The sequence below is a fragment of the Alexandromys fortis genome, unplaced genomic scaffold (assembly GCF_014885135.2).
Source record: "Alexandromys fortis isolate MF-2015 unplaced genomic scaffold, M_Fortis_MF-2015_v1.1 scaffold_36, whole genome shotgun sequence".
Taxonomy (NCBI): domain Eukaryota; kingdom Metazoa; phylum Chordata; class Mammalia; order Rodentia; family Cricetidae; genus Alexandromys; species Alexandromys fortis.
In genome coordinates, this window is record NW_026067915.1 from 14105782 (window position 1) to 14131509 (window position 25728).

Below are 25728 nucleotides of genomic sequence, written 5' to 3' on the forward strand. Positions count from 1 at the left end.
TTCTGGCCAACACAGACATACAGACAAAACACCTATACATATAAAAATAAAATAATAACTGTTCTCAAATAAAATCTTTAAAAATCAAAGAGGTGGTGGCGCACGCCCTTAATCCCAGCACTTGGGAGGCAGAGGCAGGTGGATCTCTGTGAGTTCGAGACCAGCCTGATCTACAAGAACTAGTTCCAGGACAGGCTCCAGAGCTACAGAGAAACCCTGTCTCGAAAAACCAAAAAAAAAAAAAAAATCAAAGAGGAAGCTGAAGCGTTGGCTCATGTTAAAAGCACTCTCTGCTCTTATAGACGGCAGGAGCTTGATGGCCAGCATCCACATTGGCCTCTCACAGCCACCTGGGACTCCAGTTCCAGGGACTCAACACCTTCCTGTGGTCTCCTCAGACACCCCCACACGTGCATACACACATACCCATGAATAGGAGCAAAAATTAAACAAGTCCGAAGCAAATAACTTAATGAGTGTGTCTCGATACTTTTAGTGTGCAAGTCAAACTCCAACCAGTAGATTGATGTAATAAAGATGAAGGCTTGAGGCTGAGACTAAGAGAGCAATCCAAAGAATCAAAGAGTTGGTTATCGAGACATAAATAAGAAAAGAGGAAACCTAAATTAAAAAAAAAAAAAATAGGGATGGGCCAGGCAGTGGTGTCCTGAAACTCACTCTGTAGACCAGGCTGGGTTTGAACTCACAGAGGTCCACCGCCTCTCCCTCCTGAGTGCTGTGATTAAGGGTGTGTGCCACCACCGCCTGACCCACCTCTAAAACAAGATGATAAGGTCTTGCAACATAGTTCAAGGTTAGCTCAAACCACAATCCTCCTGCTTCAGCCTGCTTGGTAGGCTTGCGGCCATGCACCACCGTGCCCAGCATCCCTTGTTTCTGTACCGGCTAGTTCTTTATTCCTTCCACTCATTGCTTTTCATTTCTGTTCCCTCCACTGCCTTTTAGTGACATACATGAAGCAGTCACCATGGGCATTCATGTCCAAGAGTGCTCTGGGTCCTTGGACTGCAAACATTTTTCCTTCCGGGTCCCCAGATCTCCTCCAGAAGTCTTCCCAGGGAGAGGGATGGGCCTCTCCTGCTTCACCCAATCCTGGCCAGTCCAGGGCTCTGTAGGGAGGCCACCTGGACTTTGGGAGACCCAGGGGTCCTTCTGTGAAGATTCTGTCCTGGTAGGTGAATGTCAGAAATCTCATGGACTTGAGAGGAAGGAGTTCACGGCAGCCGTGTCCTGGAATGACTGGGTGTGGCTATGATCCCCGAGCCCACGGGATGGAAGAGAAAGTGGGAAGGAAGCAAAACAAAACTTTTTAAGTAGCTTTTTAAAAAAAGCTTCTTTTCCCAACTATTTTTCCAAATTCTAGTTTCCTCCGAGACACAGACTGAACATACCACCCTAACTCAAGAGGAAGGCAGGGCCAGAAATAACACTTGGGGCTATTGCTCACCATCTTTGTGGGAAATGAAAGTCTATTTTACATGTACTGGCCGTATTTACTAATAATCCCTCTCCTTTGTGTGTGTACACTGTGCAGGAGGAGGTCAACCTTAAGTGCCGCCGTTCCTCAGGAGCTGTGTTTTGGGACAGAGTCTTTTACTGGGACCTAGGCTGGCCCAGGAATCCCACGGAGGTCCCTGTTTCTCCCTCCCCGGTGCTAGGATTATTACTGCACACCACCACCTCTGATTGTTGTTGTTGTTTATTTGTGTTTTGTTTGTTTTTCTCATACACCGCTGGCAATCGAGCTCGGGTCCTCAGACTTGCACGGTGACAACTGAACCATCAAGCCTCCCTTTGTTTTTGTTTTCAAGACAGTCCTGCTATTTAGCCCAGGCTGGCCTAAAACCCCCAGTGCTGACCTCGAACATGTGACCCTCCTGGTTCAACAACCCGTACGCAAGCTCGGACCACCACAGCTTACGGCTCTTGTAAACTGAGGCACGGATAATCTTGAGTGCCAGCTCCAAGAAGGTACCAAACCAAAGCCACAAGCCACCCAAGCCAGGAATTTGCGGCAGATGGTCTGAGGCGCTCGCTACGTAAGAGCTGTTTATGTGCTACCGAGAGAACTTTTTCAAAAGTACTAGCACCGCCTTGCTGGCCCTGGCTGGGGTGTGAGCGGACCCGCCCATGCAAACCTGAGCTGCCCGGGTGTCTGTTCTTGCAGGAACACGCTCCAAAGACAGACACGGGGAGCGGTGCTGCCCCTGGCTGCAGACAGGAAGGGCAATACATAAACCTTTTGACGGAGGCTCACTTAAGGTCCCCCCTACCCCACCCCCTTGTACATAGTTTCTCCTCTCCACACTAGGTCATTCAAGTCTGGAGTCACCAGAAAAATGAAGTCGCTGTTTGGGGGATGGCAGATGATCAAGAGTTCAGACAGCTGCGATGAACGATTAGCTGTGGTTTCTTCTCGCAGCCTCGCTACAAACTGCGCTGCCATCCCGTGTTCAAACACTATTAAGTGAGAATGTTTTCTCTGGCGCCAATCCATCTTCTCCCCACAGTTTAAGTATTGAATTTTTTTAAAAAAAAGAAAACTGAAGTAGCTTTGGTTTGCAGCTCACATTTAAAACTTAAAAAATGTTATTTCCATAAAAGTTGGCAGAAACCGGCCACTGTTTATTCCCCCGGTGGCTATAATAAACCCTTGCCCACTGACAATCTAACAGATCTTTTTCTGTTTGCCACTGGGTTGGGCTCACTAACATTTCTGTGCTTAACGTTCCCTTAATAAGGGCTCCTAAGAGCACAGGTTTCCTTCCTGAGGCAGCCTTTGTGGGTGATATTCCCAACCGCTCTCTGGAGCCCAGAGGTGTGTGGAGCCCAGGTAGTGCTCATCAGGATGCCTTAACCCAGAAAGACTTGGGTATTGAACCTAGTGGTCTGGGCTGGGAATGTAGCTCACTGGCTGAGTGTTCACCCAGCATGCACAAGGCCCTGGGTTCAATCCCCATTACTGTCCTCCCTGACAGGCTTTCCAAAGTTCCTGCTACTCCAACGATGACGGCTCACACCTGTAATCCCAGCACTTGGGAGGCTAAAGGCAGGAGGATCAGGAGTTCAAGGTCATCTTCAGTTATATAGAGAGTCTGAGATAAGCCTGGGCTATATGAGACCCTGTTTCAAAAGAAGAAAAAAAAAGAAGTAAAAAAGAAAAAAAAAACAGAAGAAGAAGCAGAAGCAGAAGAAAAGGAAGAAAAAGAAGAAATAATCAGGTGTCTTGGTGCACACCTTTGATCTCAGCACTCAGGAGACAGAGGCAGGTGGATCTCTGACTTTGAGGCTAGCCTGGTCTACATAGCAAGTTCTAGGCCAGGCAGGACTACATAGTGAGAACCTGACTCAAAACAAGAAATAATTTTGAATCTGGTAGGCTGTTGGTCAGCCTTACATGGATGTCTATACACGAACTTGGCATTTCTCCTCTCTGCCAGTCAAGTCTAAGGCTGGTGCGAGGCGAACTCCTATCATCCCAGCACTGGGGAGGCTGAAAGAGGAGGATTGTCATGAGTTCAAAACCAGCCTGGGCTATAAAAGTAAGGCTCTAGGTCTCAAAAAACAAAAATATTACACACTGAGTCTGAGTGACCCCAAGTACAGCCCTTAGGCCCTCTGGAGAGCTGTGACACCCAGACTGCTGGAGGTTCCTAGAGTTGGAGAGGTGCCCCACTGTGGTGGGGTTGCCACAGGATAGCCGTTGCTCCGTGCTGTGGGACACAGGACAAATAAGGCATCTCGGGGCAGACATGGAAAGTCCCTTAAACTTAAACTGCATGCTTTAAAAGAAAACTTTTTTTCCAAAAGATAGACCAAGCTGATGTTGGCCTTATGGAATGCAGAGACCGTCTAGGCTCTTCCAAGAACCAGAGGCAGGAAGACACGAGCTGAGCCACTGAGTGATTGCATGGTAGATACCAAGGAACAAGTTCACGTTTATTTTCTCAAGAGAAAAAATTTGGCTTCCTTTGAAATAAAATAATTACACTGGGTTCAGTTGTACGTGCCTAACATCCCAGCATTCTGAATGCTAAGGCAAGAACTACAACTTCCCAGGCCAGCAATTCAAATCACAACATTGTCTAAGTCAACCATCTTGTCACCAGAGAGCACATTGCTGGGTTGGGAGGCTGACTTCTAGGGGTTCCAACTCAACTCACCAAATAACCCTGACTCCAAAGACAAGGACCAGGTAGGTGGCTACTTTAAAGGACTTAGAGAAGTGTGAGCACCTGCAGATGTCACCTTTCCCTTTATCATATGACTGGCAAGAAAACTACAGCCTTAAAGCAAATTTAGCAACTACTGGGTTCTCTGTGCAGACTCTGGAACTCTGGGACAGCGTCTATACTGTACTTGCAGGGTCGCATCCCTGCCTCATGACTCCCAACCCCATCCTCCTTCTCTGGTAGGAGAGTGGGTGGGGCAAGCTAATAAGGAGAACACACCATCCCGTGGTGTTCTTACCATCCACCTTTGATGGAAGGCAGGGCAGGAACTCAAGCAGGAACCCCGCAGGCAGGAATCACTGAGGATCACGGCTTGCTGGTCCACTCAGACTCACGCCTGATTGGCTTTCTATACAGCCAGGACCACCTGCCCAGAAAATGGCTCCACCCACAGTGGGTCAGACCCACCTACAGCAGCTAAAATAATCCTTCAGGCCTGGAGAGTTGGCTCAGCAGTCAAGAGCACTGACCACTTTCCCAGAGGACACAGGTTCTATTACCAGCACCTACTGGTGACTCACAACTGTTTGTAATTCCAGGGCATCTTCTGGCCTCCAGGGGCACCAGGTACTCACACTTGACACACACATATACAAAGGCAAAACGCCTTGTGGTGGTTTGAAAGAAAATGGCCCCCAAAGGCAGTGGTACTATTAGGAGGTGTGGCTTTGCTGGCGTAGGTATGGCCTTGTTGGAGGAAGTGTGGCACTGTGGAGGCAGGCTTTGAGGTCTCATGAATGCTCAAGTCCCATTCTGTGGCTTTTAGGGGGAGTGGCTCTTAGGGGGAGTGGCTCTTAGGGGGCGTGGCTCTTAGGGGTTGGCTCTTAGGGGGAGTGGCTCCTGGGGGATGGCTTTTAAGGGGAGTGGCTCTTGGGGGTGGCTTTTATGGGGGTGGCTCTAAGAGGGGCAGGGGTGAGGACGACTGACGGTGCAGGGGGAACAGGATGTTGTTGAGTTCCCAAGTGGTTAAAAATATATCCTAGGAAATAAAAAATTAGCTGGGAAAAGCACAAGTGTGTGTGTGTGTGTACACATGTGTATAGGCCAGAGAACCTCAAGTGTCTTTCCTCAGGTCCTATTTATCTTTGTTTTGTTGTTGTTGTTGTTGTTGTTGTTGTTGATACAGGGTCCTCATTGGCCTGAAGAAGTCAGCTTTGTCCCCAGCCCACCTCCATGCCCAGCTTTTGTTCTTTAACATTTTTAGTTAGTGTGTGTGGTGCAGGTGAGGGTCAGAGGACAGCCTGCAGCAGTTGGCTTGAACCTTCGCCATGTGTGTCCGCCGAATTGAACACCTGGACCTACGAGCTACACTACCAGCTGCTGTTGTTTTAGGGTGAGTTCTGGAGGCTGGAACTCCGGTCCTCACACTGGCAGGGCAAGCACTTTACCACCTGAGCTACCATGCCCACCCATGCGTGGTTTCCCGCCTCGGTTAACCCGCGTAATGCAGAGGCTTTTGTGTGTTTTCAATCTGTAACGGTCGGCTCCCAAATGTTGTGCCTGCTGCTACACATACAAGGTCCCAAATTAGACAAGTAGCTTACATGTTCGAATAAAAAAAAAGCCCAGGCTGCTGGGTGGTGGTGGTGCACACCTTTAATCCCAGCACTCGAGAAACAGAGACAGGCAGATAGATCTCTTTGAGTTCGAGACCAACCTGGTCTACAAGAGCTAGTTCCAGCTTTAAGCTATAGAGAAATCCTATCTCAAAAACAAACAAACAAACAAACAAAAAGAACCCTCAGGTTCAAGGACCCCACATCCTCCTGGCCTTCTCTGACCAAAGGCTAGCTCCTCTGGTCTTTCCTCATCTCCTGCAGGCCTGGGCTCTGTTCTTGGCTCCCCATGGCAGCCTCTCATCATACACAGCCCTCTGTCACTGATGGCTTTGTGTGCTACTGACATGCTGGGACTCGCCAGTCAGTGGACATCCCAGACACTCAACCCCAGAACCCCAGGCATGCTGGCTATGACAGACCTGTGGCTTCTCTTGAAGAGAAAAGGCCTTAGCAATCACCAGCCATTAAAGGCTGCCAGAAAGTCCCTGGAAAAGGCTGTCATGTAAATCCTTGAGAGTGCCCCATAAGAAGCCATCTGTGGGGTTAGGGGGATGGTCAGTGGGTAAAGTATTTACCTCACAATGATGAGGACCCAAGCTCAAACCCCCAGAATCACATCTGTAACCCCAGCATTCCTATGCCAGGCATAGGGGAAAGGCAGGGGCAGCAGAATGGCTGGGCCCACACTGGTCAGCTAGCCTGGACTACAGATGCCTGGACTACAGACGAACTACAGTGGACTACAGTGAACAAAAGGGACGTTGAGTCCACACCCAAGGTTGCCCTTTGACCTTCACATGCTTGCTGCAGAATGCACGTGCCCATACACATCCACATAGATGAAAAAGGAAGACCATGTTGCTGGGGTCCCCGCCTCAGGCTCTGCCCTCTGAGTATTCCAATCTTATTTGCAGCCTCCCAGACCAACGTCAGGCCACCAGCCCCATGCCAGGTCCTTCCCCCACCACTTAGTTACTCCCCTGGGGTTGGGACCAAACTGCCGACAAGAAGCAGTTTAGGGGGAAAGGGTTCATTTCTGCTTACAGTTCAGGAAGATACACTCCACCGTGGGAAAAAAGGATGGGAGGCGGCAGCTGGTCACCCCCAATTAGCTCAGGAAGCAGAGAGAGAGGAGGCTGGTACCCAGCTCACTTTCTTACTTTCTTCCTTTCTTGGGTCTAAGGCCCCAGCCCAGGAGGGAGCCATGCACAGTTAGGGTGGGTCTTTCTACCTCAGTTTACCTACAGAATCATCCTCATAGGCATGCCTACAGGCTTGTCTCCTAGATGACCCTAAATCCTGTCAAGTTGATGACATCCAGCCCACGTGCCTGCCTAGCCATCCCTCCCTGGTGCCTGCCTAGTTGGCCTCCCTGCCACTTCCCAGTCATACCTATTTCAGTGCCCTTCCTTCCAGGCCCTGCCCCTATTCCTCCTTGGATCCGGAAGGCTACATCCTGAGACCTTGATGCCCCAAAGCCTTCTCAGTGAGTCTGGTCTCACTTCCCCTCATTCTAACTCCTGCTCTTCCCTGCCTCATTCTCCCCAGCCAGCATTGTGGGACATCCTGGCTCCGACAAACCCATGAATGTCCCTCTTGCTGCAGATTCTAAACTGAGAGAGCAGCATAGTGGTTAACATAGAACGCCAACTTGACAGGATCCAGAATCGCCCACGAGAAGAGCTTATAGGAGAGTCTGTGAAGGAGTTCCTAGATTGCATTCCCTGAGGTGAGAAGACCCACCCTATGTGTGGGCAGCACCATTCCTGAGGCTGGAGCCCAGACATAATAAAAAAAAAAAAAAAAGGAAGTTAGCTTGGTGGTGGCGGGGCATGTCTTTAATCCCAGCACTGGGGAGGCAGAGGCAGGCGGATCTCTGAGTTCGAGGCCAGCCTGGTCTACAGAGTGAGTTCCAGGACAGCCAGGAAGGACGTGAGCTAAGCACCAGCGTTCGCTGCCTGCAGATGCAACATGACCAACTATCTCAGGCTCCTGCAGCCATGGCTCCCCCGCCTTGATGGAATCCACCCTCCAGCTGTGGGGCAGAATAAAACCCTGGCTAAGTTGCTGTGTCAGCTGTATCGTCCCCGCCCCGGACCAGACACTAACACGAGGGGGTTTTCCATTTGGATATTCACTGGACCTCTGCTGTGGGTTAAAGGCCCTGGTGCAGGACAGGAACGCAACAACCCTTAGAAGAGCAAACTAAACTAGAGCCCGCCCCTTTCTAACTCAGAGACTTGTAACTGAGCACTGAAACCCATTATAGTCTGAAGACTCAAAGGAACTGGGCCTACACCTCCTTCGGTGCATCTACCAATAGGTGCAGGAGTCGCTTGGGCCAGACCAAGTGAAGACCATCATGAGGTCCCAAGCAGCTTAGGCTTCATCTTCTGCCATCTTTCATCTTTAACAAGTGAAGGAGACGAGGTCTAGAAGACCAGAGAGACCAAAGAATTCTTCAAATATATTTATCATCTTTTAGTGTTTTTCTTACTTAAAAAATAATACTGAATTGTTTTAGGGACTAAAAAAAAAAAAAAACAGACCACAGAAGACTGTCTTTCTGAACAGGGGGAAACAGGAGGGATCAGAGGGCAGACAGAGATGAACATGGGGAGGACGGATGGGAGGATGGGGAGGTGTGCGTGGACAGAGAGACAGGTGGGGAGACATGACCATGAGGACGAGTGTGAGTACAGAGAAGGCAGCTGGGTGGACAGGTGTGAACACAGGGAGGGCAGGCTGGACCCTGGTTCCATGTGGTAAAGGGATGGTGGCTCCCCTTGCCTTTAAAAGGGGAGGCTCTGAGGTATCAACAGCCCGGGCACTTGAAGAACACGAAGAGAAAGTCTCTGTAGTTGCTGTGGACTAACCAGCCTCTTCCATCTCCAGCAGGTCATCCACGTATTCCACAACCTCTCCCTGGAAGAGAGGGCAGACACATCAGGAGGGCCACATGGCAGGAAAGACACACAAGAGGCCACCACTGGCTGGCGGCTCTGGGAGAAGCAAGTCCCCCCTAGTGGCTCAGAGCCCAAATGGCCCGAGTCCTCTCACTGAACGGAGTCTTAACTTCGACCCCGTGTGACCTCAGCGTCAAGTGACCAGCCACCCCACAGATAACCCAGCCTGCCACCCCAAAGACAACCCGTTTCATGTAGGTCATCTAGCCACCACTCTGAAAGGCTCCAGATGGTTCACTGCTCTGGGCGTCCTTCTATCTGCCCCCAGGCTCCTCAGTACGGCCTCAGGAACTGGCACTTTCTGCTTTGACCAGCAGCCCACACTTCCCACACCACCACAGCCAAACTCACTCTGAGAGCATCCCTGGGACGCTCTTCAAGGAGAACCATTCTAAGGTGCAGGCCTGAGCATCATTTATTTATTTAGCAGCCCTGAGGATTGAACCCAGGGCTTTGTGCATCGTAAGTATGTGGCTTTTTTTTTTTTTTCGAGACAGGGTTTCTCCGTAGCTTTTGGTTCCTTTCCTGGAACTAGCTCTTGTAGACCAGGTTGGCCTCGAACTCACAGAGATCCGCCTGCCTCTTGTGCATCGTAGGTAAATGCGATACTATTGAGCTACGTCCCCAGTCCCCACTTCCTCACTGGTACAGCACTTTCATACCCAACTGGGGTTCCGTTCTCACAATTTATGGTCGCTCCTACTTCATAAAGGGCTGGCGCTTCCTTTCTTAGTGGCAATGGCCATGTGAATCAGCACTGTGAAACTCCCCTGACCCTGTCTCCCTCAGAGGTGGAGAGGAGCGGGGAAGGGGCAGCACAGAGCCTCTGGGCCTGGCCCAGCATCTCCCTGAGCTTCCCCTCCCCCAGGCTCTCCCAGGATGTGAAGGGCCAGGGCAGAACCAACTCTCAGATCTCTTCTGGCTCCAAACACACACACCAAGTTCCCAGCTTTTGTACAAAGCATTTTCCAGTTCCTTCCAAAGGCATCCATCTAAATAAACTATAGGTGTATCCACAGATGGCTTCTCTGTGACCCGGATGCCCCTCCACTCAAAGTCAGGATGCGTCAAGAAGAGATATCTGCCGTACAGTAGGTAGAGTGCACGCCTGGCATGTGTCGGGTTCCCGGGTTGACCCTGGGCATGGTGGTACATGCTAGCAACACCAGCACTTGAGAGGTCTCAGCAGGAGGGTCACAAATTCAAGGTCATCCTCAGGTATACTGCAAGCTGGAGGCCAGCCTGTGCTACATGAGACACTGTCTCAAAACACCTCCTAGAAAGCCGGACTTTTCCACACCAGAGCCCTGGTTTTCATTAAAACCCCCACAGCAGCTGATTCCTTGAGTGCCCCTTCTGTTTCTTGAGGGAGGACTCAGCCTTCGAGGGACTCTGACAGAGACATGAGTCATGGACTCTCTCAGGCAGACGCGTGCAGAGCTCGGAAGCTCTTACCTCATCATCATCCATCAGGTGTTCCCGGGCAAAGCCGTAGAGCTCCTTCTGGAGCGTCGTCACATTAAAGAACTGCACTGCTTCCTGTCAGACACAAGCGAGAACCATCAGACGACCGGGTTTCTCGTCTGAGAGCCGACAGCAAGTGGGCATGGGGTACAAGCGTTCACGAGCGTACAATGGAAAGGTTGTGCAGATCGGAATGTACCCGACACCCTGAACTATGCAGACATGAAGGTGAATTCTATCAGATATAGACAATATCACGGTTCTTAGCGTGGGGGAAGGGTCTAGGCGTGGTTGGTATCATGTTTGCCTGGCATGCTTGAAGCCCTGGGACCCACCCCAGGACAGTGTGAACCAACTGTGGCAGTGCGTGGCTGTAATCCTGGAACTTGGAAAGAGGAGCCAGAAGACATTCAGAGTCATCCTTAGCAAGTTCAAGGCCAGCCTGTGCTATATGAGACCCTGTCTCAAAACCAAAACACAAAATGCCGGGAGTACAGCTCAGTGGTAGAGCACTTGACCAGTAAACACAAGGTCCTGGGTTCAATCCCCACAGCTTAAAAATAAAAGGAGCAACTGAGTAAATGTGTGCATGTGTGTTCAGCAAGGAACTGCTATGCGGAAGATTTACCTATGAAAACCTAGTCTGGGTTTCTGTTTTATTGGGACAGGTGTTGCTCTGTAGCCCAGCCTGGCCTCACACTCACAATAGTCCTCTTGCTTCTGCATCCAGAGCGCTAGAATTACAGTCATAAGCCACCATGTTCAAAAGTGACAAATATATTTTAAGTCACATATAATTAACCCCCTGACAATAGGTATAAAGCCTCACATTTACTTGCCAAAGGAATTAAGTGATGGTTCATCCATAAAAGTCTATAACCCGGCACTTGGGAGGCAGAGGCATGAGTACTGCAAATTTGGGACCAGCCTGGACTAGGCAGCAAAACTCTAAAGACCAAGGGCTGGAAGTGGCTCAATGGCGGGGCACCTGGTTAGCACGTGAGAGCTCCTGGCTTCTAACACCATAAAAGTGGCGGGGGGGGGGGGGGAAGTACAGGGAAAGGGATGACCGGGGAAGACAAAGTAAGTTACAAAAACAGCATGTGTAGTAGAATCCTAATTTTGTACCAAATTAAAAAAAAAATGAAGAAAGGCTGAAGAGATGGCTCAGAGGTTAGGAACACTGACTACTCTTCCAGAGGTGCTGAGTTCAATTCCCAGTAACCACATGGTGACTGACAACCATCTGTAATGAGATCTGACGCCCTTTTCTGACATGCAAGCATACATACAGGCAGAACATTGTAAAACATAATAAATAAATATATCTTAAAAAAAAATAAGTGCAGGCTGTGTGGATCAGTACATACAGGGACTCAGAGAAGGAATTAAAAAGCTGTGGGGGCCTGGAGAATGGCTCACTGGGTAAAGGAGCTTGCCATCAAGTGTGACCCCTTGGGTTCAATCCCTGGGACCCACATGTGGAAGGAGGGAACTGATTCTCATAAGTCGTCCTCTGACCTCCAGCATGCGCAGGACCACATACATACACCCGATAAATAAATAAAAATACAGGAAAAAAATTCAGCAGGGTATGATGCCATAAGCCTCCAATCCTAGCAGTCAGGAGGCCGAATCAAGAACAGCCTGGTCGACACAATGACTTCTGGGTCAGCCAGGGTTACAGACTCAGGGCCCAATTCAAGAGGGGCAGGGGAAACCAATGGTAACCAGAAGCAGAGAGAGTTCTTTCATTTCAGAACTGATTCTCTCTCTGAAGGGCAAGGCAGTCTCCTGAAGGTGGGAAGGAGGAAGGAAGGAGTGGGACCCGGTGTGGGACACTCACGGGTCTCGGCTGGAAATGCTCGTCCGAAAGGCCCCACTTGTCCCTGTGGTACTGATAGTAGACCAGATTCTGCTGCATGACCTTGTCATCCTTGTCGAAGAGCAGGTAGCTGACGGCACAGGGGGCTGCATTCTTTAGATCGTTCACTGGAACCAGAGAGAAGAGGCTAAGCAAGCGAGCAAACTCCGGGGCTACCCCAGGACCTTCCTCCAGGAAGAGACCAGGCCTAAGGTTTTCCTCCAGGCTCTCTTCTAGAAAACCCTTGACCTCAGAAGGCGAGTAGGGCACAGGTTAAAGGAGGCAGAGGCTCGAGCCACCCTCAGGCTGTGCTGACTTCAGACAATCAGGGCCGGTCACAGGAGGTGGGTCTCAAAGCCTGGCACACTAGAATTGAGGGAGACAGAGGCTGTTTAACTACAAGCCTCCCTCTGGAGGCTGAGTTCCTGAGTCCCACCAGGCTAGGACAACAGTACCAGAGGAGGTGAGCCCTCCTCCAACCAAACCATATGTGGAAGGCATAACGAAGGGCTGGGGGTATGGTTCAGTCGGTAGAATGCTTTCTGAGCATCCATGAAGCCCTGGGTTCTAGCCCCAGTTCTCCACAAACCACACATAACAGCATATTCCCAGCACTTGGGGGAGGTGGAGGCAGGAGGCTCAACAGTCAAGGCCATCCTTGGCTATACAGTGAGTTTGGGGCCAGCCTGGGCTACATGAGACTTGATTTCTAGATAGATAGATACATGGATAGATAGATAGACAGATAGATGGATGATAGGTAACACAAAGACTCCAAACTGCAGAAACCAACAAGAAAAAACATTGGTAGGCCCTCAAGACCAGAAGAGTCAAAGGTTACTTTGTCCTGCCATGTTCTGCCCCACTGCTCAGAACTAGACCCCCACATCTCCATCAACATAAGGACTCTGCAGAGTGGCATTTGTCTTGGGAAGGAGGGGAGTCAGGCAAAGCAGAAATGAGACACAAGACCCAGGGTATTTATTCAGACACCTTCCGCGGCCACTTCTATTAGGTAACAAAACTCTGGTTGGCAGGAATGACCCAGCTGAAGATGGCTCAATTGTGCCACCTAGTGGTTGTTTTCAGTCACGACAACTTTAAAACCTGAACTTCAAGGCTCTTCCCACACAGTTTGTGTGTGAAGGTTTCAAACGTAAATTACACCTATGTTCAATAAATGTTAACTTTAATTTACACTACCTATCTACATCCCTGGAAAGCAGAGATTTCCCAGGGAACAGGAGTCAAGCCCTGAGGCTCAGGGTCTCCGCTCTAATCGGAGCCAGAGGCCGATTTGCGGACAGCATGTACATGGCCTTAATGAGCCTTCTCAGCCACCATAGCAGGTAACAGGACAGTCTTGGGACCTCATTCAAGGTCCTGCATGGGGTTACTTACACTTATAATAGGCGAACTGCAAATAGTGGTACATGGTGGCCACGAATTTCTCCACGGGGTAGCCGCCGATGACCGGGGTGAGGGTCTCCTCGCACTGAACCTTGCATTCCAGAACTTCTACATAATGGTCTGCAAAACAGATATGAATTCTCAGAACAGTCACAACCTCTCTCCCCTCTCCTCCCTCCTCTCCCCTCCCCTCCCTCTCTAGGGATGACACCCAAGGCCTCGAACACTCTCAGCAGCGAGTCTTCCACCACTACTAACTCAGCCCCAGCCCCTTACTACCTTCGGTCTAGCTCTGCCTGCCACACACATACAGGTAAAAGAAAAAAGAACACATTTAAAATAAAGAACTTGGAGCTACGGGCTGGCTCAGCGGTGAAGAGCCCTGGCTGCTCTTCCAGAGGACTCAAATTCAGATCCCAGTACCACGTGGTGGCTCTCAACTGCCTGTAACCTCATTTTTCAGGGATCCTATCACCCTCTTTTGGCCTCCACAGGCACCAGGCACATATGTAGTCCATAGACACACATGCAGGCAAAGTACTGATAGACATAAAAACAAAAATAATAAATTAAATAAATCAAGGGGCATCCATCTTTAATATTCAAAGAGTCTTAAGATCAATAAGAAAATGACAAACACCCATGATAGAACTGCCAAAAGGGGCTTGAGGTAAAGAAGATGGCTCAGTAGGTAAAGAGGCTATCACCAAGACTGCAGACATAAGTTGAATCCTTGGGACCCACGTAGCGGGTAGAGAGAACCAACATCCACAACTTGTCATCTGACCACAAGTGTGCCACAGTGCTGGAGCCCCACCCCCCAACACAAAATAAATAAGTAAAAACAAAAATATAACTTAAAATATTTTAATGGGAGGGCTGGAGAGATGGCTCAGAGGTTAAGAGCATTGCCTGCTCTTCCAAAGGTCCTGAGTTCAATTCCCAGCAACCACATGGTGGCTCACAACCATCTGTAATGAGATCTGGTGCCCTCTTCTGGCCTGCAGGCATACACACAGACAGAATATTGTATACATAATAAATAAATATTTTTAAAAAATATATTTTAATGGCCAAAGAATGCTAATGTACATTAATATGAACAGCAATGGCGCTCTGTCGAGACACAATGTCTCCTCTGCAGCGAGCAGTGCCACTTTCCGAGCAGTTTAAACCAGGTCGGGAGTCTAGCCCGGTGGCAGTGGGCTGGCCTTACAGGCCACAAAGGCAACAATAACAGAGAAACCCTGTCTCGCAAAACCAAAAAAAAAAAAAAAAAAAAAAATTGTCAGCTGTCACGTAGCCCAGGGCTGGCTTCAAACTCCTGTGTGGCTGAGGAAGGCCTTGAACTCCTGATCCTCCTGGCTGAGACAACAGAAGCACCGCCAAGACCAGATAGTGCAGAGCTGGGAGTTGAACCCAGGGCCTTGTGCATGCTAGGTAAGTTCATTAACTGAGAGCTACACCCCAAGCCCAAGATAATATAAATTCTATGTATGGAGTTGAATGTGTGAAATGCAAAAATGAAAACCAGAAGAGAGCCTAACATTATGGCCACCTCTATGTAAAATAAACACACAAAACACGGGGAAATACTTATGTATGCGTAACCTTTACAGAAAAAAAAATGATAGAGGGGACTCAGGAGGAGAGGCATCTAAGGAATGTGAAGTCCTTAGGTTTGGCTGTTAATATCAGGAAGTCAGGAGAGAATGCCAGCCCTGCTCAGCAGACAGGGAGAACACTAACTAAATGCTTAAAAACGAACAGCCCTGGGCTACGGACAGAGCATAGGGGTTGAACATTCCTGTAGCATATGTGAGGCCCTAGGCTCAATCCCCAGAATTGCGATAAAAAAGTAAATGGCACCTTCTATAAGAGAGTAAAGACATCACACATCTCTGGGTGTGACATTCTGAGGCTACTTCTAGTGCTCTAGCCAAAAAGGGGCACTCCCAATAAAACTGTCATAAACCAAATAATCCTGCTCATTTGTTTGTTTTTGTTGTTATTTTTTTGAGAATGGGTCTCACTCTGTATCTCTGGTTGTCCCAGAAGTCACAGAGATCCGCCTGCCTCTGCATCCCTGCTGCTGGGATTAAAGGTGAGTGCCACCATGCCCAGCCCAAATGAGAAATATTTACAAATTAATTAGCCTAAATGTCTCTAAAGGATTGTTGGTGGCCAGGCAGTGGTGGTGCATGCCATTAACCCCAGCACTTGAGACGCAGAGGAAGGAGGATCTCTGTGAGTTTGAGGCCAGTCTGGTCTACAGAAGGAGTTTCTAGGAGAAACCCTGTCTCAAAGAGAGAGAGAGAGAGAGAGAGAGAGAGAGAGAGAGAGAGAGAGAGAGAGAGAGAGAAAGGAAAGAAAGTTGGTAATGTAGAAAGAAGGAAGCAACATGGATGAGAAATTCTCAAGGAAGTGGAGATGGGGAGGGCAGAATACAAGAAATGAAAAACCCAGTGAAAATCAAAAACACAGTGAAGTCATGACCAATGATTTCAGAAGAGAGCACGGAGATGGAGAACAGGTTGAGGAAATACTCGTTCCGATATCAATAAAGAAAAAAGCAAGCATGCCCACCTTCTAAGAACTCCACCACAGCCAAAAACTAAACCTAAACTGAGTGCAGTCGCCCACACCTTTATTCCCAGCACCCAAGAGGCAGAGGCACAAAGATTTCTTAAGTTTGAGACCAGCTTGGTCTACACAGCCAGGCCAGCCTGGGCTACACAGTGAGACCTTGTCAAAAAGAAAACCAAATGTCTTTCTTATCTTAAAAAAGTGTCCCTTGCTCTTTTTCATGGCGCCTCCTAGGCAGCCGGCTGCGTGTCATCTCATCCCCTGCCACCAGCTGTCAGAAGCTCAGTGACGTGGATGATGAACGCAAACGTTCTGTGAGAAGCACACAGCCACGGGAGTAGCTGCTGATGCTCTCGGTGAAGAGCGGAAAGGTCGTGGGATCCGACTCGGTGATAAGAATGACAGGCAAGGCTTTCCCATGAAGCAAGGCATTTTGAGCCATGGCAGAGTGTGCCTGCTGTTGCGTATGGGGCATTCTTGTTATAGAGCAAGGAGAACCGGAGAAAGGAAGCACACAGGTCTGTTCGTGGACGGATTGTGGATGCCGGCCTGAGTGCTCTCAACATGGTTATTGTAACAAAAGGAGAGAAGAATATTCCTGGACTGACAGATACTACTGTGCCGCGTCGGCTGAGACCTAACAGAGCTTGCAGAATCCGAAAGCGTTTTAATTTCTGTAAAGATGATGTCCCTAGTATGTTGTCAGAGAGCCCTTAAACAAAGAAAGCAAGAAGCCCAGGACCAAAGTGCCCAAGATTCAATGTCTCGTTTCTCCGTGTGTCCTGCAGCACAAACACTGATGTGTTGCTCTGAAGAAGCAATGCACTAGCAAAAACAAGGAGGAGGCTGCAGAATATGCTAAACTTTTGGCCAATAGAATGCAGGATGCCAAAGGAAAGCTCCAGGAATGGATTGCTGAGAGACATAGGCTGTCCTCGCTGAGGACTTCTGCTCCTAAGTCTGGGTCCAGTCAAAAAGAAGTCTTTAAGGGTAACAAATAAATAATCATACTTTTTAAAAAAAAAGTGTTCCTCAGACGCTAATCAAGGCTCCTGGCACACAGGCCCCGCCCACCACCAACCTGCAATGGACAGGTAGAAGTCCTTGAAGTCCTTAATCTCCCTGGAGCCTTCGCAGGCTGCCAGGCACTCATAAAAGGCTTTCAGGAAGTCAGGGAGCGCCAGCTCCATGTCCGTAATGGACGTCCTCCAGTTCTCCCCATTGTAGGCCCGCACCGCACGGACGAACAGGTTCTGGAAAGCAAGGAGATGCAGTGAAGCCCCTCCTGGCAAGCAGGAGACACGCTTGTCCCGCCCAAAGAATCATGACCCCTACGGAGCCACGCTTCGTCAGCCCTGGATGACCCTTGACTGGGTACAAACCAGGCACCGTGTACATGAGTGTGGATTTGCCTATACGCTCACCAGAGGTACATTCTTATAAAAACAGAACCCAGGGTAGCCCGAGCTGACTTCAAACTCCCAGAGTAGCTGAGAATGACCTTAACCACTTTTTTAAAAACTTATTTTTACTATTTAGTGTGGACTTAAAGAGTCAGATAACAGTTTAGGAGACATTTCTCTCTCACCATCCTGTGAGTCCCGGGCATCAAACTCAGGCTCGGCAGCAAAAACCCTTACCCAGTGAGCCATCTTGCCAGCCCAAGAAATCACAGGCATGTACCATCATACCCTGTTTTATACAACACTGGGGGCTGAGCTCGGGCCTTGTGTGTCTAGGTGAGCACTCTACCAATTGAGCTGTACCCCAGCCCAAATCACTATGTTTCTTTCTTTGTTCAACTTAAAATACTGCAAGTATTTGACAATGAAACCAAAATCAAACCAAGGAAAAAGTAAAAAAAAAAAAAATCAGATCAATGATTCCCAGGAGTCAGGGGCTGGGTGACAGCCAGAATGAAAAGGGACAAGAGGAAACTGGTCAGGCTGGGTGACAAAGAAACGCCTCGCGTTCTCTCTGTAGCCTGTAGCCGTCACATGACACATGAAGCTGTCTCCCATCACCGAGTTCTGTAAAGTTCATTAACGCTTAGATAAAAGGGCTTGGCGGTGCATGTAGTTCCGCCAGGCTTTGAACCCACAGCCGTCATCAATGCCTCATATCCCAAGTGCTGGGATTACAGGCAAAACCACCATGCCCAATTTGTTGATTTTTTTTCTTCATGGGAATTTTGTGCTCAGCCAGTTTCCTACCATCCTAACTAATAAATATCACTGAAAACAACAAGAGCATTCTTTAGACATCAGCATCTGGGCCAGCAAGAAAGCTCAGTGGATAAAGGTACTTGCCACCAAGTCTGAGGACCTGAGTTCAAATCCCAGACCCCCCCCCCCCCGGTCAAAGAAGAGAACTATGCCTTGTCCTCTGACCTCCACAGAAGCTCTCTTGCTCTCCCTTGCTCGCTCGCTCTGTCTCTCTCTCTCTCTCTCTCTCTCTCTCTCTCTCTCTCTCTCTCTCTCTCTCTCACACACACACCTCTTCTCTCTCTCTTTAAATAATTAGAATGTAATTAAAAGGAAAAACGATGCTAGTTGCTCCCCAAGACATGCTCCTTTAACATGTCCTGTTGCACCAACTGCGGGGTGAAGCCAGCGAGTACCTCGTATGACTTGGTCTCCAGGTCTTGAATGTGGTCCTCAGCTCCAGGCAAGCTCTTGTAATAGGCCATGTTTCTCTTCATCATCTCATCGTCAGGATGCTTCAGAAGGTAGGTGTGAGCCGCAGCGATGGCCTTCGGGAGGTCATTGGCCTGAGCGTATGGCGAGAGGATCACGGTTCAGACACATGCTGGACCTTGCCTTTTAGAACTGAGAGCTTCATTTCAGCTCTTCCTTCCTCTCCCCCCCCCCCTTCCTTTCTCCTGACCCAGTCTTAAGCAGCTCGGGCTGGCCTCAAGGCTGAGGATGACCTTGAACTTCTTTACCTCCCCAGTGCCTGGATCACAGGCATCCAGGAATACTGGGCCAGTTATATGTGTTGATGAGGCTCAAACCCAGGACTGTTGCAAGCCAGGCAAGTACTCTACTGGCTGAGCTACAGCCCCAGCCTCTTCAGGGAGCCCTTAGTTCCTTCTTACCAAATAACACTTCTGGTTAAGAGGTCAATGACTTTTCAAGACCTATCGAGATCTGGGCTAGTCATTCTGATGAGCCTTGGTTCCCAGAAGGTGACCGTGCAGTGGCCTCATTATGCCTTTCCTCATTTACTCTCCACGGTCCCCACCATCCTGGTCCCAGGGGGATGGCCTCTGTGGCACTGACAGCAGTCCCCAGGCTCTCTGGCTTCCACAGGGGTCCCCCAGGAGGAGCCCAATGGGAAGCTAAAAGGGAGGGGTGTAGTCTCTTCCGTCTTCTGGCTCTCTCCCTACGGCCACCCCTGACTGCAATGGTCTCAAACTGAAGGTCACACATCCTGTCAGGGTGGCCTTCTCTACAGGGTCACTCCTCCTGACTCCTGAGTAACTGCTCACTCCCTCGCTCCTTCCAACCAAGGGTTGGGTACAACCGAGTGGCTCTACGCTGGGGGATTAGAAATCCCTTGTGGGTCCCTGCACCTGCACGCACTTCGAGAAACAACCGTCTTGATAAATGTTCCTCACACCATCTCTTCTGCGGCAACCTTGTCAAGCACTGTTTCCAGATCTCTCACAGAACCGTCTGCCTCCCTTCTCAGGGACCCCGACTCCCTCTCTCTGGCTCACCTACTTCACAAATACTCTACAATATTCATGAGGCATCTCCTATAAGGAGGCACTCTTTTCAGAGATCAGGTCGGTGACAGTTAGTTCATCCAGAGTCTGCGGGAACAGGCAGATCCGGAGCCCTGGGTTTACAGCTGACCACAGTTATAGATTAAGAGAAATAAAGAAAAATAAGCCACGTAAAAATGGAAAATTCACAGAGAGTCTGGATTCTTTGTATTATTATGTTTTCTTTAAAATTTTTGACTGTGAAGGAGCTAAGTACAGAGAGACATTTCATTATATGGGGCTGCTAAGCTGAACCTGTACATATGTTCTAAAGGTATCTTGACTTCAGAATTTGGGTCTAAGGATATGATGCTTTGGAAAGGAGTTTCTTCTTTTGTTTTTACAGAGGATGAGACCCCGTGGATTTCTTCTATCACGATTTGGTATGATAGACCACGCCCTCCTGAAAGGTTGCTGTGAACACCCTCAAAAAATTACTTCATTCAACTGCCAACTGAGATGACCCTGGCACACAGGTTATACCATGAAAGACCTAATTAACAACGCCCCCATTCAGCAGGAAGCAGTTTGGAGAGAAATAACTGCGGCCATATTCCCAAATATTGTTTATAAATGTTCTTTTACATTTAAAGGGGGATATGATATAGATATGAATAATTTGCATTGGTATGGATTTTAAGGTCAATATTGTTATATGTATATGTATTTCTGATCTTGATTAAGGTATTGTAATTGTGTAGTTCACTTAAAATGTAATGTATAATTAGGAAATATAGGTTGCTAATGGATAATCATCAATGATAGTAAAGCTTGTAGTCATGTTAGATTTTCTAGATATATAGACATATATTTCAGTTAGATAGGCATTCTTCATATCTTTCAAAGACTGCAGAATATGGCATTTTAAATGTTTTAATAACTTAGGGCTTTTCATGACAATGAGACATGTCTGCTCCTGGCAGCACCAATCTACTTCAAGAGGAAGATGGGCATTGAAGAGGCTCGTTATGGAGTTTGATAACCATTTGTGCAAGAAACTGCTCTTGCCTGGACTGATGCATGTAAACTGGACACAAAGAACCCGCAGAGAGAGGACTGCTGAACTTGCCTAAAGGTGAGATGGTCTTCCAGGGTTCCTGACTCATGAAAGAGTCTGTGAGACATTCTGCAAGACACAGCAAAAAATGACTGAACTGTCTTTGAAATTTCCTGCTTCATGGAAATGTCTGCTGGATACTATGGGCCTGTAGGCCGAAGATGGATGCCCCAACGGTACAGAGGAACTTTGGGTGACTGTACAGGCAGCGAGATGTCTCTGTCATTTCTAGAGTTTTGGATTTCTTTTTTTTTTTTTAATATTTATTTATTTAGTATACAATATTCTTTCTGCATGTATGCCTGAAGGCCAGAAGAGGGCACCAGACCTCATTACAGATGGTTGTGAGCCACCATTTGGTTGCTGGGAATTGAACTCAGGACCTTTGGAAAAGCAGGCAATGCTCTTAACCNGTTTTGGATTTCTTGTTTGCTTAGGTAATATTATATCCTTCTGGAGTCTTTGATGAAGTTGAAGAATGGTTAGTTATAGTTATAGTTTTTTAGTTATGATAAAAGATAAAATAGATATAAATATTGTAACTGTAATTCTTACTTGATAACTGTTTTGTTATATGTAATTTTACTATGTTAAAGTTAAAGCTTCTCTTTTTTGTTTAAACAGAAAAGGGGGAAATAATGTGGGAGTGATTTCTTATTAATAAAGAAACTGCCTTAGCCCATTTGATAGGCCCATCCTTAGGTGGGTGGAGTAATCAGAACAGAATGCTGGGAAAAGGAAGCTGAGTCAGGGAGTCGCCATGATTCTCCTACCGGACCCAGACGCAGGTTAAGATCCTCCCTGGTAAGACACCTCGTGGTGTTACAGGGATATTAGAAATGGGTTAGATCGATATGTAAGAGCTAGCCAATAAGAGGCTTGGAACTAATGGGCCAGACAGTGTTTAAAAGAATACAGTTTCCGTGTAATTATTTTGGGGCATAAAGCTAGCCGTGCGGGCGGCCGGGTGCTGGGAACGCAGCCCGCAGCTCCTTATCACAACACACCAGCTGTGGGTAAATACCAGGCTGTAGGCCTGGGTTCCCAGACTTGAAATAGGGAAGGTGAGCTGATCACCAGCATGCATTTCTCTCTGCCTCTTGACTGGGGACACATTGTGGGCAGCCACCTCATGCACTGATGCCTTGACTTCCCCCCATGATGGACTCTACCCTCAAACTGTGAGCCAAACAAGCCTTCCTTAAGGTATCTCTGTTGGGCATTTTGTCGCAGTAACCAGAGGAGCAACTAACACAGGCAGGCAGATGGTGATGAGCCAGCCTCCCTGTGGGGACACATAACAGCCTGAGTCCCCTGTTGGCAGAATCCTGGCAGAGGGACGGGTCCCCATCATGCGTGCAGATAAGGCTCCTTCAGCCTACCAAAGGAACACTCTGAGGCAGGGGTGGTGGTTAGGGTGAGAGACAGACAGACAACAGACAGAGACAGAGAGAGAACTTGTGAGACCCATCAAATTCTTGAGAATAAGGTTAGAAAAGGTGACATCCATCTGTTCCAGAATACCCCTAAATTTGAAGCAAGTCATCAGAGACAATGGTGGTTTCCCGTGGCGAGGGGGTGGGTGGATAGGAGGGCAGGCTCCCAGGTGTAGGCTGACACCTAGAGAATGACAGTGTGGCCTGTGGCTGATAGGACTTGGGCAGAGGCCTAGGCTGAGGTACAAGGGCCAGCAAGAGGGCTCAGTGTGTAAAGGAGCTTGCCACCAAACTGGGTGACTAAGTTTGATGCCTGGAGCTTACATGCTAAGAGAGAGCAGGCTCCCAACAAGCTGTCCTCTGACCTTCACACACGAACAGTGTGTGCCCCTTGTGCGCACACACATGAACACACACACAATAAATGAATAAGAGCAAAAAATAAAATATCCTTCTTAACCAGAAAAAGCAGAAACTGGGTTTTAGGAGTTTTCTCTCGGCCACGCTCGGTGAAGGCCCAACAAGCTGAGGCCTTTCTGTCCAGCATTCCAACCTCCCAAACAAGGACTTAAAGGGCAGGGAACTGCAATTTGTAGCTATTTTTAGCAAGCAATCACAGGCAGAAGTTAAGCAGCCATAAAGAGGAGGCAGTGAACTGTGTGCATTAAATTCTAACAGAGAAGGAACAGAGACGAGCCTGGTGAACCACAGGGCACAGACTTCTGTGAGCAGAGAGGAGCCTGTCCCCAAAGCGCAGGCCACATTATGAAGCCCTTTCTCCAGTTCCAGGTACTTTGCTGGGGCATCCCAAGACATATTTGCCACCTTAGAAGAGGCTGCGACAATTTTCACAGGCGCTGGGATGGGCGGAGCGTACAGAGGTATGCAGGCAGGAGGATGGGGAATCCAGATTCAGACTCAGCTATGTACCAAGTTTGAAGCCAGTCCAGGTTACATAAGACCACGCTTCAAAAAGGGGGGGGGGATTTTCATGCTTAAGATGAGGAAAGGCAGTGTTTTTGTTCACTGTGAACTTGTGTTGCTCTCATTGGTTTAATAAAGAACTAAATGGCCAATAGCTGGGCAGGAAGAGGTTAGGCGGGACTTATGGACAGGAAAAAAAAGAGTGTGGGGAAGAAGGGCAGAATCGTAAGGAGAGGCAAAGAAAAGTAAGAGGAATATAATATACCATGTGGTAGAGCATAGGTAAGAAATATGGATTAATTTAAGATGTAAGAGCTAGGGCTGGAGAAATGGCCCAGAGGTTAAGAGGTCCTGAGTTCAATTCCCAGCCACCATATGGTGGCTCACAACCATCTATAATGAGATCTGGCGCGCAGGAAGAATACAGTATACATAATAAATAAATAAATCTTTTTAAAAAAGATGTAAGAGCTAGTTAGCAACAAGCCTAAGCTATTGGCTGATCATTTACAATTAATAATAAAGTCTCTGTGTTGTTATTTGGGGAGTTGGTGGTTCCAAAGAAAAACTCCACCTACAAGGCAGGATTTGGAGAGCTTTGGAAGAGCTGTGTGGCAGAACCTGAGGGAAGGAGAGTAAAGCCATTATCTCAGTGGGGAAGGGCACTCAGGTTGCATTGGCTGGCTCACAACCTCCTCTAATTTTAGCTCCATGGTATCTGCTGTCCTCTTCTGGCCTCCAAAGGCATTCACACATATGTGGCATGGTACACACACACACACATAAAAATATAAAGAAAAAAATTTTAATTCAAAGGATTGACGCTCAACGTTGAAGGAAAGGCTGGTCTAGAAGAGGCCCGATATGGGATGTTGCTGGTGGGTGCTCAGAAGGGTGGGGCTCGGTGGGGAGATGCTCAGTGGAATAAGGTGGAATCTGGGGGTGGTGTGGAGGGAGACTTGGTGAGGTGCGGCTCAGGGGCAGCCCGGAGGCAAGGCTCTGTGGAGCCGACCCTACTGTAGAGGTGGAGAGGTTAGGAGGTGAAGTGTGGCTCCGGGAACTGGCAGGAAGCTAAACTGGGCGGGGTCAGCTGAGGTGGGTTTTGGGACAAGATGGGGGACCCTGATCAGTGGGACACGGTTTGAGAGAGGGTGACTGTGGGAAGGGCCCACAGCAGAACTGGAGTGTGATGGGCGGGGTTCGAATGGGGCGGAGCTCCGCTGAGGGGCGGGACTACCTGGACTGCAGGCCTGCTGGGCGGGGCTTGGGGTGGAGCGGGAGTGGTTTGGAAGCTGGGTCAGCTGGGCGGAATTTAAAAGGGGGGGTCTGTTCTAAATTCAGTCGGAAGGGGCTCGGGCGGGTGGGGCTCGAGGGCGGGGCCATGAGCTCACGGGGTGTGGCTTGGGTTTGTGGGCGGGGCTTCGCGGGCGGGGCTCTGGGTGGGGCGAGCGCACATACCTTAAAGTAAGCGAACTGCAGGAACTTGTAGGGCTCGCGCTGCTGAAAGTCAGCCAGCACCGCGCGGCTGGGCTGCGACTGACGGAAGGCGGGCAGGCCCTGCTTGCAGCGCTTGAGACACTGCGCCCGGCGCAGCACGCCGCCGAAGAGGCGCAGCTCGGCGTGGCCGGCAGCGCTGGCGGGCATGGGAGCGGGCGTAGCAGCGCTGCAGTTGCGGTGGCAGAAGGCCTCGCTGTCGCGCAGCAGACGGTGCAGCCGCAGGCTCACCTCCAGGTAGCCCACGCTCTCGGCCCAGTGCTCGCCGCTGTACTGGTCGAGCGCGTGGCGGTAGGCCGACTCGAGCGGCATCAGCTCGTCCCGCGGGAAGCTGCGGAAGCTGTAGCGCTCGTACTGTGCGCGCCCCGGTGGCAGCACGCACCCGGCACTCAGCAGTACCAGCAACGCGGCCGCAGGGCTGCGGGACCCCATCGCGCGTGGCCCGATGACCCGAGCCCGGAGAGGAGGACGCGCGACGCGGCAGGCCCGGGAGCGGAGGCGGGGACGCCCGCTGTGGCCCGCCCCGTCCGGCAGGCCTCCCCGCCCGGGGACCGAGATGGGTGTGTCCTGGGGAGGCGCTCAGCTCTGGAGTCTGAGAGGTGGAGAGAACCTTAGGGAATTCCAGACCAGCGTGGGGTACATGGGACCCCATCCCTAAAAGGAAAGAAAGTTTGCAATCACTTGAAGGATGTATGGGCCGCGCTCCACTAGTTTCTTGTTCAGTACATCCGGATTGGGGTGCGTTTTCTTTTTTTCACTGGGTCTCTTTGCTATAGCCCAAGCTAGCCTTAAACTCACTATATCGTCCAGATTGACTTTAAATTTGCTCCAAGTCTTCCCCCTCCCCACTGCTGAGATTCACAGACATTCGCCACCACGCCTGCCCTGAACAACTGAGGCTGCGGGATTACAGACCACACTGTGAATAGCAATGGCACTAACCTTT

The 25728-nt window shown here is 49.3% G+C and overlaps 1 protein-coding gene across 1 annotated transcript; it reads right to left on the reverse strand.

Annotated features, from left to right (window-relative positions):
* Positions 1-8269: 8269 nt before the first annotated feature.
* Crtap (cartilage associated protein) lies at positions 8270-25296 on the reverse strand. Its single transcript, XM_050139597.1, has 7 exons — positions 24747-25296; positions 18723-18872; positions 17184-17355; positions 13508-13636; positions 12089-12234; positions 10234-10317; positions 8270-8737 (listed from the first exon to the last, which is right to left on the reverse strand). The coding sequence occupies exons 1-7, from the start codon at positions 25212-25214 to the stop codon at positions 8684-8686; spliced, it is 1203 nt and encodes a 400-aa protein (XP_049995554.1). The 5' UTR covers positions 25215-25296; the 3' UTR covers positions 8270-8683.
* Between the last annotated feature and the right edge of the window lie 432 nt (positions 25297-25728).

What these genes read in the sequence shown, in the direction of transcription:
- Crtap (XM_050139597.1), bottom strand. Translation starts at nt 25,214, where the DNA reads ATGGGGTCCCGCAGCCCTGCGGCCGCGTTGCTGGTACTGCTGAGTGCC. An exon ending in TGCAGTTCGCTTACTTTAAG is followed by an intron (nt 18,873 to 24,746) that starts GTATGTGCGCTC and finishes CCATACGCTCAG; the next exon opens with GCCAATGACCTCCCGAAGGC. An exon ending in TGGAGACCAAGTCATACGAG is followed by an intron (nt 17,356 to 18,722) that starts GTACTCGCTGGC and finishes CTTGCTTTCCAG; the next exon opens with AACCTGTTCGTCCGTGCGGT.